At 37.9% G+C, this 22,843-nt stretch overlaps 1 protein-coding gene and 1 non-coding gene across 4 annotated transcripts in view; one reads left to right on the top strand and one right to left on the bottom strand.

Annotated features, from left to right (window-relative positions):
* Window positions 1-22,843, bottom strand: part of SLC4A4 (solute carrier family 4 member 4) — a 493,683-nt gene that overhangs the window by 146,133 nt on the left and 324,707 nt on the right. For all 3 annotated transcript variants that reach the window (XM_006142902.2, XM_014585732.2, XM_027769728.1), the window contains one exon: window positions 4,438-4,595. In XM_006142902.2, the coding sequence (XP_006142964.2) occupies window positions 4,438-4,595 (158 nt within the window). The remainder of the gene's footprint in view (window positions 1-4,437; window positions 4,596-22,843) is intronic.
* LOC114006804 (U6 spliceosomal RNA) lies at window positions 5,355-5,461 on the top strand. The gene has a single exon (XR_003548482.1). It is a non-coding gene; the product is annotated as a U6 spliceosomal RNA (small nuclear RNA).

The raw sequence follows: 22,843 nt of genomic DNA, 5'->3' as shown, positions 1-22,843 counted from the left end.
GTGGGAAGGGCACACCCAATTTTGACAGTTTGGGAAAAAAAAAAAAAAAGTATGTTAACTGAGGTTTTTTTTTTTTTTTAATTTACTCATAACCAGAAATAAGTCAGAGTTAGAATTTTTAATAGTGCCTAGTTGTCTCAAGAGTCTTCATGAGGCCTTTTCCTACTTTCGAGAGCTTTTTTCATATAACTCATTATGCCTGGGGAGAATGCTGTGAGCATTTTCCACAACAAAAAGTACCAGATGATCCATGTCCGGAACCAATGGCCTATACTCATATTCACAAAATAATTATAGGCAGAAACAGTGCATAATATCAGAAAAAGAGCCAGCCTTCCTAAACCACTCAATCTTTTCAGAAAGGCTGTGCACCCCCCTCCTTCCTGAAACATCAGAGCTATTTCTAGAATAAACTCACCATGCACCAACCCTTTACTCCCTTCTAAAACAACAGTGAATCAAATGCTCCATTATTTATACTAAGTGGCTTTGGAAAATGTGGCTAAAGTATAAATTCACAAAGACCACAAACCCACCATAACTAGCCAGCATACATGCAGCAAACAGCAGCTACCAACTAGATTTATGGATACAACAGAACTGAACTAGAGAGACCTACATCTCAATTCCTCTAATAGTTACTCTTTTTTTCTTGGAGAGGTTTATGCTATAGAGCACGTGCACTCGCCAGAAAGACAGAGAGAGAGAGACAGGAAGCGAGAAATCATCCCCCAGGGGGAATGGCCACACCGCAATCCCTTCTCCTCCATTCTCCACTTGGGATCTTGGCCATGCACACACACATGCCCGGCATGAGTTTAAGTCACCAGGTCTGGGACTCGAACCTCAGTCGACTACATGGGAGTCCAGAGACATAGTCATTACGCTAACTGCTGGTCCTTCTAATAGTTACTTCTTAAAAATAGTTTTGACAATTAAACACAAACTACTTCTTTTAAGCAAATAATTACTTATAAAATATATATCAACTTACAATAATATGAAAAGGGAAAACATTCTAATTTCCTAGGGGGCTTGGGCCTACTGAATAGCCATTTGCCTTAGATGTGAAAATCAAGATCAGAAAAGGACAAACTCATCAAGGGCTTTTATTATTCTTCATGGAAGAATTCGAAAACATTGTATTCCCATTCATCCTGGACATCTCCTGCAGCTCTCCTTAAAAGTCTGGCTTCAGAATCAGAAATCTGCAGTTCTATTTCCAGCACTGAGAATGAATCTTCTCTTTGCTTCCAAATATCAACTGTAAAATGGTAATAAGAATATTTATCCCCTCTATAGCTCATAAATATGTGTGAGTGGTAGCCTCCGTGGAAGGATATAAGATGACAGCAAGCAAAGTACCTGCAAGATGCTAGGAAAATCATAAATATAACCTATCAAGTCACCAGATATCAAAGAAAAGAGTTTATTTGCTTTCACGTGAGCCGTAAGAAGGGACCCATGTAGACAGATTTTCGTCTTGTTGACAGTGGCCCAGCTGATGGGGGGGGAGGGGCTCAAACAGAGCAACCAAGTAAGTAACAAAGTTCACAGAGAAACTGGCAAACTCTACACAAGAAAAGGGCCCCTAGGGCCGCATTTCTCCAAAGGTCGACAGCAGTGATATTATAGGATTGTCAGGAAAGTCATCACATGTTTTCACATGGGAAAAACGCATCGTGACTTTCCCAACAACCTCATATTTATTAGAAAAAGTAACAATAGCAAGCCAGGCAGTGGTATGGAGGTTACGGTAGCTGGATCCCACATGGCTAATTATGGGGTTCAAGTCCTGGAAATGGTAGCTTAAATAACATGCTAGGTGGAGCCAGCAGAGGGCATGGTGTTGAAGGTGCTGGACTCTCACATGGCTGACCACAGGTCAAGTCTGGACCTGATAACTTATTTTCTTACTTTCCCTCTCTCCCTCTCTAGTGAGTACATGTGCCCTATAGAAAACTAAAATATAATCATAATAAATAAAATTAAATAAATAATTCTAAAACAATAACAAAATGCCAGGTGCATGAGTGTGCATGCCCAAAATCCAGAAAAAAGAGAGAAATGGAGGAGAGAGGATGGCAGCACAACCATCGCCCATGGGGGGGTCCCTCTCTTTCTCTCTATCTCTGGCAAGCACACATACCTTCTAGCAAATAATAATAATACTAATAGCATAACTTCTCTCCACCTTTAAAAGGAATAATAACTATAAGAAGATGTGCATTTGGAGCCAGCAGGTGGCATGGTGGTTAAAATGTTGGACTCCCACTTGGCTGACCATGGTTTGAGTCTGGACCTACCATGCTTTCTCACTTTCCTTCTCTCTCTCTGTTGCTCCCTGATGAGCACACATGCCCTGTAGCAAATTACAAAGTAATACTAATAATAAAGATAACTAAAATTAAATAAATAATTTTTAAAAAATAAAATATGTGCACCAATACAGACTTTTCAGGTCTCTCTGTAGAGTAAAAACATAAAAGCACATTTAAAATGCAGACAGACACAGCCCTTCAAGACAACTACCACATTCCTTGTGGGATTTCCTTTATTGGATTTCACAGGATGCAGCCATTGTAAATGGCCCAGCATTACTCACACACACCAAAAAGCTAATGAGACTCCCTACTTAGTGATTATGGCTTGCACTGGTTCAGAGGACAGCAAATGGATAGAACTATTTCCTGGAAATATGTTAACATGCAAGGATATATTGTTCAAATGATTGTCCTGAAATAGTTTTATGATATTATTAAATTACATCCCCTTGAATTGCTTGGCTCCTTTTGTTAATTCAAATGATGCTGTATTTCACCTCTCGATTAACACTTCCTTCCCAAATGGAAGACAAAAAGAGAACAAGCCAGAAGGGAGCAGGTGATAAGAGGGGCACAAAAATGCTCATGATTTGCTACTGGATGCATGAGTATTATGGTTAAATAAAAAGCCTTTTTAAAAAGTTTTTATTTGTAGCTTCGAAAGAAAAATGGTCATAAAAATAAAAAGGCAAAAGCAATTTTGTCTCATACTTCTTGGAATTTTTTTTCCCTCAAGTCCCAGTAAAGTTAGTCCAAAGAGACATAAATAAAGCCATAGGGGTACCACTCTGGCCCTCAGCCACAATCTGAGTCAGCTGTTCACCAGGTGATCGCTCAGATAGAACTGCAAGGCTCTGCTGGAATGTTTTCAAGCAAAAATCTAAGTTACAGAAGACACAAATCATGACCATTCCCATTAACTGAATAAACTATGATCACCTCCTTTCCACTGCTATTTGTCCAATAACTGCCCTATGTGTTAGTGCTATTTTAAATGTCTAAGAAATACAAAAATGAGTAAAAAATAAAAAAAAAAAACACAATATAATCAGGAAGAACGGCTTGTAATCTATGAATTGGGAGGCTATATGGAAATTTTCTCCTAGTTTTCCTAACTGGGATCAAAATAAACCTCTTTTCAGTGAAATAAATCATGCTCAAAGCATCTGAGATTCCCTAAGAAGGATTCGTAACCTTTCCTGTCACTTGGGGAAACCCAAAGGAGAAAAAAAGTCATCTTCTCTTCTCCTGGGACCCACAGAAAGCACACCCCCAAATAAGGTCCTGCATATATGACAATGTTTTTATGTCAACCTGAAGATGACAAGCTTCTCTTAAAATTCTTCTTCAGCAAAGGTTTAAGTGAAGCATTAACTTCTATTCAACTAATTGCACTCCATGAATCAAGCTTCTTAACTATTAGCTCAATTTCAGAGGGAGATGTAGAGGATGACTCTGCGGTCCCATGCAGTATAATCATTACACAAGTGTGATACAGTACTATGCTTCCTTCAAAATAAAACACATGTGGCATCACATACATGAGAGTAATATGCAAATTTAAGTGCGCAGCTTAACTATTTTTACATATATGTGTATATACATATATGTATGCATAGTCATATAAACCCACTATCAATTTTCCAATAAAACACAAGCTAAATGAAAGCATCTGTGATCTCTGAATCATTTATCAACTGTGTGACCTTGGACAAGTTACTTATCAGACTCAGTTTCTTCATCTGTAAAATCTGAACACCCATGGTTTATACTTTAACATATTAGTGTAAGGATTAAATAGAACAGCCCATTAGATGAAATATTAGATCATCTGAAAAGTCATGATGTAGTTTTGCATAGAAAAATGTAGAAAAATACGTCATGACCTTTCCAACAACCCAACAGTACATTATACAGATTTTTTTTTATAATTACTATTATTATTACTATATGAGTGCTAAGTAATATGAGAGCATAAAAGTCAGACTTAGCCATTACTTCAAATTAACCCTTGCTTGCACCGAATATACCTTTCTTTACTGATTCTCTAGCCTGAGAGGGTGCTTTCCATAAAAACACACTGCAGACCCCAAGGGGCCAGAAAGCAGCTTACCTTGTGGGCACAGGGACCTCAGTCAGCGCTCCCAGCATGACAGCCTGCTGTAGCCGCACAAAGGCGATGAAAGGAGTGTCCAGGAAGTCAACCTCCCCAACGAGTACGTTAGACGCTTCTGCATCACGTGGCAATTTTTTCATGAACTTATTCTTCAGCTGCATGGGAAGAGGCAAGGAACACAATTTATCTCCAGAGAGGAGAACAAAAAGAGACAGCCATGTGTCACTCATGGAAAATCCCTTTGTATGGATTCACACACAGTATGTCCTACCTAGCCATCATTATATTATGCTTGATCATTCTATTGGGCTGTTGGAAAAGTCATGACACATTTTTGCAGTAGAAAAATACATCATAACTTTCCCAACAACCTAATATTATAAGAAACATTTATATGCACCATGGATTAAACATATAAAACAATATATGGTACAATTCTATTCTCTTATTTATTCAGTTCATCAAAATTTGATGAAACTATACCATGAGCCAGGTAATAATCTAAGCCTTATGGATACAGGAGTAGACAAACTATTTGCACTCCTTAAGCTCATATTCCCACAAGGGAGAGTTAAAAATATGATCTGAAGTCATGATAAGTACTAACAAGTAACAGGGTATTATATCAGACATGATGGTCAGGGAAAGGTCTCTCAAAAAATATTTATTTGACATCAGTGCAAGGGTAAAAGCCATGCAAAGATCTGTCCAAAGACCACTGCAGGTAAAAAGAATAGCAAATGCAAAGCCTTTGAATCAGGAAGGAACTTGGCAATTAGAGGAACAGTGAAAAGTCAAGTGTGGTAGGAGGGGGAGGAGTGAAGGAAAGAAATAGCAGAATATGAAGTCGTACAGGTAGTGGAAAGACCAGGTGGTAGAAAATTGAAGGCCACGGAAAGAAATCCTAGAAGACTGTGTTCGCTTCAGCAGCACATTTACTAAAATCAGAACGATACAGAGAAGATTAGCATGGCTACTGTGCAAGGATGCCACGCAAATTCGTGAAGCATTTCATATTTTAAGATCTTCTCAAAGGCACATCAAAGTCATATTGAGCAAAACCACAGACAAAGACAAGATATTAAATTGGCAAGAGAGAAATGTCAAGTTACTTTCAAAAGATATCCTATCAGGCTAACATCAGACCTCTCATTGGAATCAATGCAAGCAAGTAAAGAATGGGAAAATGTATTCAAAGCGTTAAGTGAAAAACAATTTCAACCAATAATACTATATCTCACAAGATTACCCTTCATATGGGAAGGAAAAACAAAAACATTCTCAGGTAAACAAAACCTGAAAGAATTTACTAACACCAGGCCAGCTTTCCAAGAAGTGCTAAAGAAAGTGCTTTACCAGGAAAACTAAAGTCAGACACACAGAAATTAAAATACAAAAAGTAACCAAAATAATGGCCAACTTAATGATAGAGACAAGTCCAGAAAGATCAACAATAACTTTACATGTTAACTTCCAGGATTTAAACAGAAAGATCAGACCACAGTAACACTGTAAATTCAATAAAAGAGAGAGATTAATTTCAGGAGGATGAACTGGTAAAATAGAATTTTTACAACGTTTGACTAAAACATTACTGTTTTTCTTCTATGCTTTGTTGTCCAGATTTAAGGATTATTGTCTTCTCTTAAACTGTTGATAGGTTCATCTACCTACTGTTTGAACTGAATCCTAACCTTTCTCCTGGCTTTAAGCCTTAAGCAAATTTCTCTTAACATTTTTTTTATTTTGATCTTTTAAGCTAAAACTGTTATTCTTGAAATTAAAAATGCATTAAAAATAGCTATTTAATGACTGTAGTAAGCTATCTAGCCCCATCCCGGTGTACTTTATCGTATCTTCATTCTACTCAGTGAGGTTTATGCCTAAAGTCAGACATGTGTTCATGGATATGTATATATCAGCTGTGCTTGCTATTGAAAGTATTTAGGTTAAATAAGATCTTAGTGAATCAATAAAATTTGAAAAAAGGGGGGGCATGGAAAGCAACTATAAAAACCAGAGACAATGTGGGAGAAGGGGTGGGAAATGACAGAGGTAAGAGATAGGGAATCTAGACAGGGGGGAGAAGTGAAAAACATAAGAAACAAGAAATGGAAAATTATTTGTTGATGATAACACATATGGCAGTATCCTTGATTAGGCCAATATACAGTGTATTTGGGATGGAAAAATCTCATTTTGTATACTGTAATGATGTACAATGAATGAATATAAATAAATAATTTGAAATTAATTTTTTTAAAAAGAAGTTCTGGAAGCTTTAGGTGGGAGTTGTCTACCAAAAGTCCAAGTGAAAATGTCAAAGAGGAATACATGAATAGTATTCAAGGCAACAGACAGATGACAGAAGGGTATGAATACAGATAAAGAGGGCTAAGAACTAAATGCCGGGTCATTCTATCTTTTATATTGTACAAATAGGAGATGATACAGGCAAAGAAGATTGTGAAAAGAAGGGTAAAACCAGGACTTCACCAACAAGCAGGGGAAGAAAGGAAGCAGTAATGAGTCACAGGCTGCTAGAAGTTCAAGATAAGAGCTCAAAGCAGATCAACAAATCCGGCAAGATGGAGATGCTGGGGTGTTTTGAGAGGTTCTTTCTTCCTCCAAACGTTGGGTCAAATAGAGATGCAGGGAGTTGGAAAGACATATGTCATTGATACTATGTTGTTTATTGGCTGAGTTCAGTGAGCTTGCAGAGCTCTAGTAGCACTCACAATGTGCTTCCTCCCTCTTGGAGCTCTTGTATATATATTTTAGAGAGAGAGAGATTTTTGCTAGAAAGTGCATGCACTCACCAGATAGACAGAGAGAGATAAAGTGAGAAATCACCTCCCGGAGGGATGGCCATGCCACAACACCACCTCCTCTTTTCTCCTCCTGGGATTTTGGGTACACACACACATGTGCCTGGCAAGAGTTTCAAGCCTCTGGGTCCGAGACTCTAACCATGGTCAGCCATGTGGGAGTTCAGTGCCTTAACCACTATGCCACCTGTTCCCTACCCCTTAGAGCTTATAACCCAAATGAAGAGCTCTCACCAAGTGCTCCCTTCCTCTTGGAGCTCACAGCATGGAGCTAAACTGAGCTGAATCAAGGATGGGCAAAGACAAGGTCACCAGTGCTGAATAAGCTGAGCAGGTCTAGCTAGCTAGCTGAACCAGGCCTGGTATTCCCTTTCTCTTAAAGGGGCTGGAGATGATAGTGGCCCATTGCCAAAACAAAACTGTTGCATATGCACATGTGTGTTACATGCAGTAGTGTAAAATAGCAAAGCCATAATTATATAACAAGTGTAAAAGTGCAATACAACTAATAATATAAGTTGTTTACCTTGCGGCCTTCAAACACAGTAAGATAGGAAGTGAGGGACTCAGATTAAACCATCCTGACTTCATTTTCTCTACCTAGGGGATTTTGACAAAGCTGTTACCATGGATACTAGAGTACCAAGTAAAGAATGAGAGGTGAAGAAGTGGAGACAGGGAGTAAAAGCAATTATTTTGACAAAGGTCACTACCAGGAAGAGCTGAGCAATGGGAGGTTAGTAGAGGACGGCGTAGAATAGGAATTTTAATTTTTAATGGGAGATATTACAACACTTTGGAACAAGAATGACAATAATCTAATAGAGCCACACTAATGCTGCAGGAGAGCTAGGGGGTAACTGCAAAAGCAGCTGAAGCAATCTTACTGGGAAGGGACAATATCTACATCACTGCTACAGGGGTTAGCTTTTCATTGGAACACAGATGAATTCATAGATGAACAATTCTGACCAAACAATGCAGACTATATGGGGGCAAACATGGGTGATTTGGGAGATCTGGAGGGAGGGTAACAGTAAGGGCTTGTGAGGACGTAGAAGTTTTGCAGTGAAATGCAAGTGAGTGGATGATAAGGAGGAGGAGGGAGACTTGTGAGGGTGGGAAGAGAAGGTAAAGCATAAAGTAATTTTCCTGAAGTCAATTTGAAAGCTTATCTTGGAGGTGTTATTCTTTCATATAAGTCAAGGAAAATACTTCAATAATCATGAAAGAATGGAGATAAAAATTTTTTCAAGACCATACAAAAGAAAAGTCAATACAAATGTTTCTCTCCTCAAGTCAAATGTACCAATGAACTTGACGCTTTCTGCTACGGATTATTGTTGAGATAGGAAGTGGCATGCATGACCTAGTTTTTCCCCCATTAATAAAAAGGTTATGCCAACATTTTATTTTCAGCTTCCACTTAAGAGTGCTTAATTAGAGAAAGCAAATGACATGAGAATTCGCCAATAAGGCTCCATCACTCTCAGCAGCATTTTCATAGCATTTCTCTCTAGTTTGATTCTTTGTGTAAAAAGAAAGCAATGAAACAAAAAGCAAGTTCATTAGAGCTAAGAATTTAGTGGAAACTAGAAAGAAAGTAGACAAAGAAAAGAAAAGACAAGGTAAACAGTCTTAGATGGTAGAAATATATCCATTTCTAAGCAACAAGGAATTTTCCAAAGTTTTTACTAGTAGTCTTCCAAGAAATGTTAATATTAAAAAGTTCATTTTACAGATATGAAAAGAAAAGCTGGGACCAGCAGTTAGCGTAATGGCCATGTCACTGGACTCCCATGTAGTCAACCACGGTTCAAATCCCGGACCTGGGGGCTTAAATTCACACCAGGCACATGTGTGTGCGTGCCCAAGATCCTGAGAGGAGAAAGGAGGAGAAGGGATTGCAGCATGGCCATCTCCCCTGGTGGGTGATTTCTCACTTTCTGTCTCTCTGTCTCTGTCTTTCTGGCGAGCGCACGCACCCTATAGCAAAAACCTCTCCAAAAAAAAAAGAAAAGAAAAGAAAGAAAGAAAAGCTGTGAGAAGGGTCTAACAATATGAAGTTATCTGTTATTATCACTAAGAAAGGTACAGTAATGATTTATTCTCTATAACACAGAGTATAGTTTGGGTTGTGGGCAAGAGTCCTCCCCATGCAAAAATAACATTGCTAAAATAATCTTCCTCAATGTCTTTCCAAAGAGTCCCCATTGTCAACACAGAACATAAAGTCCATACTAAACTAATTTTTACTCTGGTTTCCTCTTGCAGACTCCTTGCTCCAGTTAGATAGGAAATTGGACCATGATTCCCTTCTATTTTATTACTTAAATTCTCACCTTTCTTATCAATCCTTGTCCTTTCCTCATTTCTGCCTCCTTTTTTATAGTCATACAATTTATTTTTTCTGTGAGTGAGAGAAAGAAACAGAGAGACAACATTCCCAATAGGATCTTGATACCATGATCCACTGCCAGCTCAGTCAGCCCCCAGATCATAGGCACACAGGTACCTGGTGTGACTTAGGGAGGTCTCTACATGCACATTCAGAACCCTGCCACGTGTGTTCACAGGGAACCCTGCCACATGTGTTCACAATGCACCATATTTACACTGCGCCACCACCTAGTCCCTTCATTTACTACTTTTTTTACATATCTTTTAGTGCTCAGTCCAAGACTTTCTACCCTCTCAGTCCACTTCCTTTGATAAATATTAGGAACTGAAGGAACAGACTCTGTGGCACTAAAAGCCAGACTAAAATATCATTAAATTCCCTGAAAAGTTAGAGAGGTTTTCAATGCTCCATCTAGAACTTAATTATGTCTGAATCTGTCACAGCAACTACCCAACTCACAATACATGAAGGATATTCAACAGTCATTTACGTACTTGTACAAAGTGATTTACTAGTGATTGACTAGAAATCTGAAATACTGGAAAATTAGGGGCCTATTTCAAAGGCCAAAGGAAATATAAACTCTATTTTACTGATAAATGCTCTGAAGAGCATGTTCTAGATTAACATATCTCAAACTATGTTTGCAGAATACCAGTGCTCTAAAGACACCAATAGCTATCCTAAAATTAAAATGTGTAATGCCTGAGGTAACTAAGAATTCAGTTCCTGCATGACTCTTTTCCATCTACACACACTGCCTGGGTAATCTCCTCAAGGATTATGTCTGGAAGTACCATCTATATGTTGATGTCTCACAAATTCACATCTTCAGCCTGGACCTTTACTGAACTCCAGACCCACAATATGTCCACTTAGATAACTAACACACATTTCAAACTTCACAGGTCGAAACTGAGCTCTGATGGTCTCCCCAAACCGGCTCTTCCTGATGCAGATACAGTATTTCCTGTGTGGTTAATGGCAACTCCATTCTCCCATTGCTCAGGCCAAAATCCTTGCTTTCATCTTTGACTCCACTCTTTCTCTCAAACCCGACATCCATTCACGCAGCAAATGTTGTTGGAGCTAAAGTAAACTCTACTCAGAATCTGGCCATCTCTCAGCACCTTCATGGTCACCACTCTGATCCAAGTCACAGTCACCTCACTCCTGGATTATGGCAATGGCCTCCTGGCTGAACAATCTCTTCCCTCCTTGTTCAGTGTATTCACCAAAGCAGCCAAAATAGGCAAATCAATAGTCAGATCATGTCACTCCTCTACTCAAAACCCCGTTAGCTGCTGAGTTCACTAAGAGTAAAGCCAAGTTCTTCCCCACAATGACAATTCACAAACTCTAGCATTATCTAGCTGCTGACCTTATTTCCTACTTCTCTTTCCTAGTCTACTCTGTGTCCACCACTCAAGCTTCCACCACCTCCCAGACACGTCAGGCACACTCACCTCAGTTCTCCATGCCTGTTCCCTCTGAATGAAATATCTGCACAGCTACTTCCCTCATTCCCTGTAGATCTTTATTTAAAAGTCACCTCTCATCAGAGAGGCTTTCCCTTTAACTCTTTTCTGCTCAATTTTTGTCTCCCTTATCCTTACTGCAGTTAAACGTATCTTAAGTTTCATTTATATTTTTTATTATCAGTCTCTCCCCTGGAAATGTAATTTCTCTGGACATAGGAATATCCATCTATTCTGTTCAGTGTGGTGTCCCTGGTACCAAAAGTGTGCCCAATAAGAAAGACATTAATAAATATTTGTTGAATGAATGAATAGTGCTATTATTTCTGCTGTTCCCAATACACTTTTCTAACTCTCTTCTGAAAGTAGGAAGTTCTCCCATCCCATCCAGGCCACATTAATGGACAAAAGGCCCAGATATGACTCATCTTAGTAAATCCTCCCCTGACAAGAGAGACCAGTCCAAAGGATGAATGCATGGCCCACACCCTTTTGAAAAAAATCAGTATTTAGATGTGTAAAAAAAGCAATGTTTTCCTATGCATGTGAGATTGTTTCCCACTATGCTGAAAGGTTATATCCCAGAATCCTCCACTCAATGAGGGAATCAAGTGAGCATACAAAATGGAACCAACAAAAACAGGAGAGGAAAACAGATTGAAGACAGAGATTGCTAAACCCCTAATCCCAATCCCTGACACCCTGCAACATCTCTATTCTGTGAACTAACCAAGAATTCGTCCCCAATTACCAGAGCCATACAATTCCCTTTTGGAAGTAGATTTTTTTTTTTTTTTTTTACTTTTGCCAGAGGGCACAAGTGCTCACTGGAGAGGGGTAGAGAGAAGGAGAGAGAAAAAGCACTCCTTCCCATGCTGCAATCCCTTCTCCATCTTTCCCTCCTCTTAAGATTTTGGGCACATATGCACACACACTCAGCATGTTTCTCAAGCTTCTGGGTCCAGGACTTGAACCAATCAGCCATGTGGGATCCAGCTGTCTTAACCACCATACCATGGGCTGGACAGGCTTGCATTAATTTAAGGTATATTTCTGTCCACTGCAGAGCCCAGAGACAAAAGTGCATTTATCAAGAGACTTGAGGAACACCAGGTAAAATAAAATTAATTTTGTATACTATAGACTTTCTTGCTACTTTTAATATGCTTATATGCCTAGGAATGCTTTATCTCTCAGTAGGAGATAAATAAGGCATGTATGATATGAAATCACATTAGAAAATGTTGCTTTGAACCAAAGTTTTCTCATTGTCCATCTAACTCCTCTCTCAACTCCACTTAATTCTTTCAAACTCTATGGGTGCCTAAAGTGTCCAAGGCCTGGTAGTATACATTGAAGAGAACAAACAGACCCCACTCTCCTGAAGTTTACAGTCCAGTGAAGAAGTAAATCTAGAAATAGCTGTAGTGAAAGAAAAATCGTAAATACCATATAAAACACACAATGCAATGGGGAGTCACAGAATGCAACCATCATACCTAACAGAGTTCAAGGAAGTCTCTTCTTTGAGTCCAAGTATAAAATTCCTCTAATAATTTTGGCTCATTAAACACTAATTCACAATGTTATCTTTTTCAAGTACCCCAGTAATATCTGTTAAAGAAAAAAAGGAATGACTGAAATATGAAAACCAAGTCTGGGCTTACATAATAAATTGTGGATAGTAATATAATACAGAGAAAAAAAAATGTAAAGATTAAACAAAAAAAGTAAAGAATAGACCCAGAAATTACAAAGAGCAATAAAAGATAATGAAAACAAGAACAGAATGTAGGGCTTTCAAGTCAGGTTGAAAATCACCCAATAAACTCATCTGGATTGAATTCCAAGATAAAGTTTGACATTCCTTTCTTATAGATCATTAGTTGTTTCTCCAAGGGATACCCAGCCCGGATTTTATGCCGGGTCATCTACAAGAACACACACAGTGAAAAAAAAAAAAAAAAAAAATTCCTTTAGCCAACCTTGATTTCAGAGAAATGGATTTCAAATGACTGCCTCATGGAGCTACAGTCATTAAAAGATTCTTTGGCCAGCTCAGCAACTTCGTGACCTTTTTTGTCTTTACCAAATTATAACACCAGCTCTGTGAACCCAGATGTGTACTTTTCAGATTCTTTTTTTTTTTTTTTATTTGCTAAAGGGTACATGTGCTCACTGGAGAGAGAAAGTATTCCCTCTGCTAAGGGAGACAGTCACACTATAATCCCTTCTCTTCCATTTCTCCTCTCCAGATTTTGAGCATGCCCACAGGCATACCCAGCATGTTCTTTGGCCAGTTGGTCCAGGACACAAACTGCACAAACAGCCATGAGAGATCCAACCACCTTAACCACCATGCCACTGGCTGGTCTCAGGTTCCTTTTAACTAGCCTGTATTCTTTTTTCAGGTTAACGGTCTGGCCTTAATACATTTTTTTTTGCTTGAATTTATTTTTTTAATATATTCAATTACTGTATATCATGACAGCTTGAAAAATGAATTTTCCCACCATGAATGCACTGTATGTCAGTCCAGTTAATGATTTTAACATACACGTTATCATCATCAGATAATTTTCTATTTCTGTGTCCCTTAAATGTTTTGCTTCTTTCTTTTTCTCCTTAATTGCCTTCATCTCACCCTTGCTTTAATACTTAGAAATTTACAGCTTGCCCTCTACCATAAATGTTTACTCTTATTTCTTAACCCTTCTTACTTTCTGAATGCTTTTCTAACAATGCAATAATCACAGTATTAATATGTCAAGAAACTAGAGACTGTAGAGCAGAGTAAGGGGACTAATTATAAAAAGATAGCATACTTGGGATGATAGCTTTGTTTGATGATGGGAAAACTATTTGGACATAAGTGATACGCATCATAAACAGATAAATAAAAGCAGCAATCTTCACGGTCTTCTCAGGTGTCAGATTCACCTACCCTCTCATTGAAAACAGTTAGTATTCTAAGTTTTACATAGGATACCCACAGTGATGTAACTGCTACTCAAGGGTAATAACCATCCAATTCACATCACACTGTCTTAGCTTCCTTATCATTCCCTTAGATCTACAGCAATCCCCAGCAAGTAGGTCCAAGCTATTACGTATTCTTCAGTCATTAGTCAGCTATTTAACTTCTGCCTCCTTTTCCTGCCATTATTAGCACATGTTAAAATCACTGCATCAAAGTTAATGTGTTATTTATAATCAGGAACGCTCACATTTTGTCCTTTGTATCTGATGTATTACAATGTTATCCTGCAGGCTATTTAATGTTCTCATTATACATGATACTTAAAAATCATCTAGGCCCAGCTTAGCAGTGTAGTCAGTAGTGACCTGAACTGTAGCACTGGAAGCTACATGGCCAACCATGGGTTTAAATCCTGGGACATCTTGAAAACATGCCAGGTGCATGCACACTTGCCCAAAGATCCAAAGATGAGCTGGAGGGCCAGAGAAATGGGGTCAGGGGAAGGGGATGGGGGGTCAAGGTGCAGAGGAAGGGGGGATCATGGCATGATAAGACCCTGTGGAAGGTGTCAGTCTGTCTATGTCTCTTTTTGTCTCTCATGTGTACATATGCTTTATGATGAACAAAAGACATAAACTTTTTAAAAATTATCTAAACTTGAGTATACTTACTCATTATTTCTAGAAAGCTTGTATCCACTACTCCCTCATTTTATACATTCTCTTTTCCTCTCCACAAGAATGATTTAAATTTTCTAATCTCTATTTACTCTCAATTTCCCCTGCCTCATGTCTACATGCTAACATCTACCTGTTTTCCAGGGCAAAAAGTTTATTCCTGATGTTCTTTCTTCTCTTCTTTTATTCATTATAGTTTATTTTCTTTTGTTCCTACTAATTTCTCCCCAACTCCCACTACCATTCTCTTTGAGAATTGCTAGCTCTAATTCTTTCCCAAACAAACTCATCTGGTAGGCTAAAGATGATCATAGGTCACCCTAGTACCATGTCCCTCCAGTGAAGAAGATAAGTATATCAGCAGTAAAGCAGGCTCACCATACTATTGGTTTTCTCATGAAGGCCCAATTTACTCCAAGACCCTGGTATAATTATAAGTAGTATCTCCTTTTGTTCTCAAAAGTATCTTGGATTAAAAGAGACATTATATGGTCACACTATATTTGCATCTCACAGAGTCTAGCTTTTGAGAAGTGTCCAAGACACAGTGTTAGAGAATAATGACATGCTGTAAAAGGTTAAGATTCAAAGAACTCAAAAGTATAAGGGAGAGTTTAGGTCAAACAGCATCTCAGTACATTATTTACACTATCTGTGTATGAATTTATTCACTTACTATGTGCAAACATTGGTATTAACTATTGAGATAGGGAAAATCCATTCTCTCAACTTACCATGTTTCTGCCTTCACACCTCAGGAAAACTGGCCAATTAGATAGCTTAGAGTTTGACAAATTCAACGGGACTTTTTTTCTAATGGAATGGATATAATACCTTGAAGACAAAAAGCAATTTAACTGTTTTCTCTTGCAATAAGGCAATGGATAGAAAAAAAGAGACTTGACATCTTCATCCAAGTGGCCCATTGGATAAGCAGATTCAGAGTTTATTTCATAGACATAACTATATTTCTCCATCATAACAGATATCTCTGAGCCTATGAATCATAGGACTTAGGTCCTTTTTTATTCCAAGGTTTTTGCCATAGGGTGCATGTGCTTGTTGTAGAGATACAGTGAGACAGGAAAGAGAAAACACTCCCTGGGGTGGGGATGGCCACACGACAATCCTTTCTTCTCTATTTTCCGCTCAGGATTTTGGGCACACATGCACACATACCAGCGTGACTGTCAAGGTGCCAGGTCAAGGACTGGAACCACAGTCAACCATGTGGGAGTCTAGCACCTTAACTACGCCACCACATGCTGGCCCCAGGACTTAGATTCTGTGTGAATGGTTGTAGGTCTGGAGTTGTGTATATAATGAATTACATAAAGATAGAAACCAGATCAACTCAATTTCAGATTGAGTACTAAGGAGGCCTTCCTGTAGCATAAATGTTAGCCAAAAGCAATATAAATAACCTCTGAAGAAAGATAATATCACACAGATATCAAAATTATCTCTACTACCTATGCATTGTATCTAACATTTCATCAGAAATCACCAGTAATACTAGGAGGCAAGATGAATAACTGGAACTCAGGAAGAAAAAAAAAAATCCAGAAATTAGAAATAACAACCTTAAAAGGAAACCTACATATTGCATATTGTAATTATACGATACATGTATGTGTATTAGCAGTAGAGTGGGATCTCTAGGTAGACTATGTACATAGAGAAATAAAATTGAAAGAACTTAATAATCTTTTACAAATATTGATTATGAGATGGCAGATGTCAATAGAATCTATTCTTTTTTGTTGTAAACAATTATTTAATTTTATTTATTATTATTTTTAAATTTTTGCTATAAGGCACTTAGGCTCACCAGAGAAAGCAAGCTGCCAGGTCCAAGACTCGAACCATGGTCAGTCATCTGGGAGTCTGGTTCCTTAACCACCACATCACCTACAGGCTCAAAGAATCTATTCTAAAAACAAAATAGTTGTCCTAGAGATGAAAATATATATTGTTTGCTAGTCAAAGTCAATTTCATTCATAATATAAAAATGTGACATATCAAAACTTGTGGAATACAGCTAAACAGTTTAGCATCATGGTCTTAACTACACATATTACAAGAGAAGATAGACTAAAATTCAATTATCTAAATCTATAAATGTATATACACAAACACAACATACACAGATACATATATATGTGTTCTATTTCATTAGCTCAATGACAATTATACAGGTATGTTCAAACCAGCTCTGTCCCAGTACTGGGATAGTTATACATAAAGGCTCTATCTAGTCTTTGTAATACAGAAGGAAGATCCACGATTCAGGTCTAGATTCTATGTACAAAGAGCAGGCCTAGGACACAATGAGCCTGTTTAGTTTCTAGGTTCTTTACTGCTACCAAGATGAGGCAGAAGGCTTTGCTTGGTTCACAGGGTTCTGCTTTGGGTTTGAAGACAAAGCCTCAGCCCATAATAACTGGTTCGGTAGCCTTCATTTCTCTATGCACACATTTCCCCCTAGGGATCTTCTAGAGAGAGTACTGGGCTGAAGACAGGGTTTGAGTGTTCCTGAATAGCCTGGACAAACACCATCTTAAACACACCCCAACATTCCACTCCTACATCTCCATTCCTTGTTGTCAAATTAGGAAATAGCAGACAAAGGAAAAAGATAAAAATTTTCATTTTCTGAGCTTGATCAGGTATTGCTTTTTATTCTAAAAGTACACTAAAAAGTTTTCTTAACACTTTGCTATTAAATAAAGGTATTCTTTATAATTTTGGGACAAGACTTTTTTTATTTTTATGTGATAGTGAAAACTACTGGAAAAATTACTATTGGATTGGGTTGTTGGAAAAGTCGTGATGTATTTTTCTAGATTTTTCTATGCAAAAAGGTATCATGACATTTCTGACAACCCAACAGAAACACATTTTGCTTTGTTGTTAATACAAGCTCAGCTTGTCCTTTGAGTTATCTTCAAGTTGGGATTTAGAAGAATATTTCCAATGACTATACTTCTGTATCATTAGTCCAATGGTAAAAAAGCCTAGAAAGAGATATTGCATGATAGCCCTCATTATCCAAAATTTAGACAATCATCTATAATGTTATTTATACTTAATATTTATGATGTGACCTGAGAATTTCAGAATAAATACAATATGAAAGAGTGCAGACAGTCATTAAGTTAGAGGACATGCCAAAAGCTCTGTGGCCACATTTTCACTTCTTGAACATTTTCCTATTTCATTTATCCCATTAAAACAAAAACAAAACTTCAAAATGGAAATGGTTCCCTGAGGGTAAAAAAATTGATTTTCCAGTTATTCCTTACAAATATAGAAATCTCACCACCCTTAATGCAAATTATTCTTCAAAGCAGCACACTTACAAATGGCTATAAAATTAAATATAACATTAAGTACAATCCATTAGTTCTTCCTTCCTAAACAGGATAAAATTTCCAGTACTGACCTACTTTAAAAATCAACTTGTCAAAATCTCTAAGTCAGGACCAGCAGATGACATAATGGTTATGTTGTTGGACTTTCATGTTGTAGACCACCGTTTGAGTCTTGGACCTGGCGGCTTAAAACTCATACTGGGTGTGTGTACGTGTATGCCCAAAATCCCAAGAAGAGAGTGGATAAGGAATTGCAGTGTGACCATCCTCCCTGGAGGGGTGATTTCTTGCTTTCTGTCTCTCCAGCAAGTGCATATGCCAAATAGCAAGAAAATATATTTTAAAAATTTTTGAAAAACCCTCTAAGTCATATTTTCTTATGTCTCATATCATTTATAAAAAGAAAAACATGTGTTGGAGCCAGCAGGTGACATGGTGGTTAAAGTGCTCAACTACCACATGGCCGACTATTGTTCAAGTCTTGGACCAGAAGCTTGAAAATCATGCTGGTCATGTGTGCATACATGCCCAAAATCCTGACAGGAGAGTGGAGGAAAAGGAATTACTGTGTGGCCCTCACCCCAGGGGGATGATTTCTCATTTTCCCTGTCATTATCTCTCTCTGTTGCTCTTCAGCAAGCACACGTGTCCTATGGCAAAAACCTGAAAAAGAAAAAAAAAAAAAAGAATTTTCTATGCATATAACTACTTACAGTTTTAAAAATACTTTTATATACACTATTTTACTTGAATTCTTACTGCAAACTTATGAGAAATGTATTATTACACCTTTTTTCAGAAGAGGGGAACTAAGGTTCAAAAAATTTTAGGGACATCACTAAACTCACAGCTAAATGGCCAGGCCAGGACTTGAATTCAGATACTTTAACTTTTAATGCTCTGTCCAATTCAAGACAATGTGAAATCCTTTTGTCTGATGAATAAACTTTTGTGCCTAAAGCTTAGAAGCTACTGTCCTGAAATCTCTGAGCCTTCTATAGAGCAAACCAGTATTAAACATCTACAATGGTTTAGGCTCTACCCAGAGAATCTTTAAAAATTTGAATGAGCACATTTTAAAGTATTTAATAGTACTTAACTGCATAAAATAAAATGGGTCTGAGAGAATGGAGAGTATTTAAAGAGAACAGCACTTGGGCAAAGATTTAAAAAAAAAAAAAAAAAAAACTCACAAGAACCTTCTCAAGGTGCTCCTGAATGAAGTAATTTTTTTTTGAAGTTCATTTCCTCTTTACTCATTGTGTCAGGAACTCTACTGTATGTCAGCACAAGTCACATGCCATAGTTTTTTTTTTTATGCCATAGATTTGAAATATCATTAATCTATAAAATGGGAAATATTATCTTCCTACATGCTGTGCCCTCCCTACTCTACCCTTTAGATGTAAAATTCCAATTATGACTCCAAACTCTAGCCAGTACTTCCAGATGGGGAAGCTTGACCCTAACTGCACTCCCTACCACCACCTTTTCCCTCTCCTGACCCTGGTAATTAAAGTTATCGCAAGGCCTTCATGATTAACTTGCCTATGACTTTTAGTAGATGACAGGTACTTTAAAGAGGGTTCTAAAGTACCCTATAAAAAGAAATCACATATTATTCAACTTTGTTTCCCTAGTTACCTTGTAAAGTCATAGGCTTACTGTAAGTGTTCAATAAACGTTTGTTGGGTACACGAAGTTCATGTGATCATACCTGCACTGTGGTGTCTTTATACGCTGCATAAAACCAAGTGAGGACAATGAGAGCTCCACAAAGATGCTGCTTCTTTTTTCTTTTCTTTTTTTTTTTTTTTTTTTTTTTTTTTTGTTTTTTAGGGCACGTGTGCTCGCCAGAAAGACACAAAGAGACAGAGAGACAGAAAGCGAGAAATCACCCCCCAGGGGGGATGGTCATGCCGCAATCCCTTCTACTCCATTCTCCTCTCGGGATCTTGGGCACGCACACACATGCACCCTGCATGAGTTTAAGCCACCGAGTCTGGGACTCCATCTGCAGTCGACTACATGGGAGTCCAGCGACATAGCCATTATGCCAACTGCTGGTCCCCACAAAAGATGCCTCTAATGGTAGCAAACCTTGGGAAGGTCTCTGGTAAGAAGCAAAGAGCTATACTTATGACCATTTTTTTAACCCCTGTCAAAGTGCATGAAAGTCCTAATTTTGTTCAAGATTTATCAGTGCTACAGGGGTACTTCAAAAAGTTTGTGAAAAAATAAAATGAAAGTACAAGCTTATTCTGATGCAAAAAAATTTTAAATCCATGCACAGGTTTTTTTTTTTAATAAGAAACACTTTCCATGAACTCTTTGAAGACCTCTCACATTTTGTTAGAGTCCTGCTTTAAGAACAGTTGAACATTCCCAGTTCCTTTCTGATTTAAGAATGTGTATTTTGTTGCCAGCAGGAGGCATGGTGGTTAAGGTACTGGACTACCACATGTTCGAGCTCCGGACTCAGCAGCTTGAAAAATCACGCCAGGCATGTGTGTATGTATAAGCCTGGGACTGTGGCATGGCCATCCCCACAGGGAGTTGATTTCTCACTTTCCTTTTCACTGTATCTCTCTGTTTCTCTCCAAGAGCACACATGACCTATGGCAAAAACCTAAAAAAATCAAAATTAAAAAAAAAACCCTGTGTTTCACCTTGGTAAGAATGAATTCTAGGGGCCAGCAGATAGTGTAGCAGTTACGTCACTGGACTTCTACATGGCCGACCATGGTTTGAGTCCTAGACCTGGTGACTTGGAACTTATGCTAGGCCTGTGTATGTGAATGGCCAAAATCCCAAGAGGAGAATGAAGAAGAAGGGACTACATTGTGGCCATCCCCCTGGGGGTGATTTCTCACTTTCTCTGTCACTGTCTCTGTCTCTTTTCAGTGAGCACACTCTTCCTAAGTCAAAAACCTCTTTTAAAAAATGAATCCTAAAAGCACCATTGTTACCAAGAGGCACAAAAGCCCTAAATAATAATTTTCAAATTATTAATAGTAATGATAATAAAGATAACCCATGTTTTTAAATCCAGGATCACTGGCCAGACACTAGCCTAAAAACTTTTGCATGCATCACCTTATAAATTCTCACTACATTGTTATAAATAAGGTATTATTATTACTCTTAACAACCCATGAGGAAAGTGAGATTTAGAGGTGATAAAACTTAACTAAGGGGCCACAGTTAGTGTGGTAGTTAGGTGCTGGACTCCCACATGGCCAACCATGGTCCAAGTCCTGGTCCCAGAGGTTTGCTTTTTCACTTTCCCTCTTTCTTTATCTCTCCCTCTTTCTCTTTTTGTTCAAATTAAAAAATAATAATAATAAATAAATTTAAATAATTTTTTTAAAAAAGACTAAAATCAGGAAATTAGAAAAGGCAGAGCAACACTTCTAAACAAAGACTATCTATCTTCAGAGACCAGTTTTCACCAAGCTAGGCTCAGTAATTGTTACCCAATTGTTTTAAATTCAGATAGAAAGTGGACAAACATGAGGATTTAATGCTAAGTGATGTAAATCAGACTATGAAAAAGAGGCATTGTATGTCCCCACTGAATACCTACTGAATCTCTGTACCCTATGGCAGAAACTGAAGGACCGGAAGGTATAAAAGCATGGAAAGCAACTGTGGATACCAAAGACAGTATTTGATGAGAGTGGGAAATGGGGGCGGGGGGAGGAGTGGGATAGAGGGAATCAAGGGGGAAGAAAAAAATAAAAGGCAAGCCATTCAATGGACACAAAAATGGAAAATTATCTGTTGATGTCAATGTGTATGGTAATATCCTTGACTAGACTAACATACAGTGTATTCATGCTGAGAAAAATCATTTCTATGTTGTAAAGATATATAGTGATGGAATAGAAAAAAGTAAGAAAAAAATAAAATTCAATATATTTTCAAAATTCAAATAGACAAGAAGAGGATGAGCTTTAGAATCAGACAGCTGTAAGCAAATCTCAGTTTTTCCATTTGCTAGCTGTGGGGCCTTGGGTGGTTTACTTCACTTCTTTAAACTGAGTTCCCTCGTCTGTATAACAGGACAATAGATGTCCACCTCATAGAGCACCTAAGAGTATGTGAGGTGAAATTTCAAAGCTTTCGTACACAATGCTGAGTAGATAATGGGCTCCTCCATAAGGGTGTTAAATAAATAAGAGAGATATTCTAAAGGTCTGAATCAGGAAAATATCAGTGGGGACTGAATGGTGAAACAGAGTTGTAAAAACTTAAAAAGCAGAACACTGAGCACTTGTTGAATACGTACATAGAGGGAGTGAAGGAGCAGGAGGGGCTGAGCAGACATACAACACAGGAACTAAATTTCTTCAAAAGCCAAATGTTCTCTGATGTTAAAAGCAAATATTTTACCAATACTGACCAGCCACTAAAAACACCTGTGCCCTGACGTTTTCTTTTCCTTTAGCATCTTAACCCACACAAGAGTTGCTGAGAAACCAGAGTTATCTTCTACATTTAACTTCTTCCTCAGTAAAGTGAGGTTGATGACAATATATCACTTTAGAGATAATATATACAAAGCTTCTAGCACAAAGCCTGAAATAGCTTAGGTTCAAACAATGGCAATGATAATCATAATCACACTAGAGTTTTAATACAATCCTAGAAAAAAGGGAAAG

Source organism: Tupaia chinensis, unplaced genomic scaffold (assembly GCF_000334495.1).
Source record: "Tupaia chinensis unplaced genomic scaffold, TupChi_1.0 Scaffold000086_1, whole genome shotgun sequence".
NCBI lineage: Eukaryota > Metazoa > Chordata > Mammalia > Scandentia > Tupaiidae > Tupaia > Tupaia belangeri.
The sequence above is the reverse complement of the archived record's forward strand: the minus strand, read 5'-3'. Positions and strand labels throughout refer to the sequence as shown.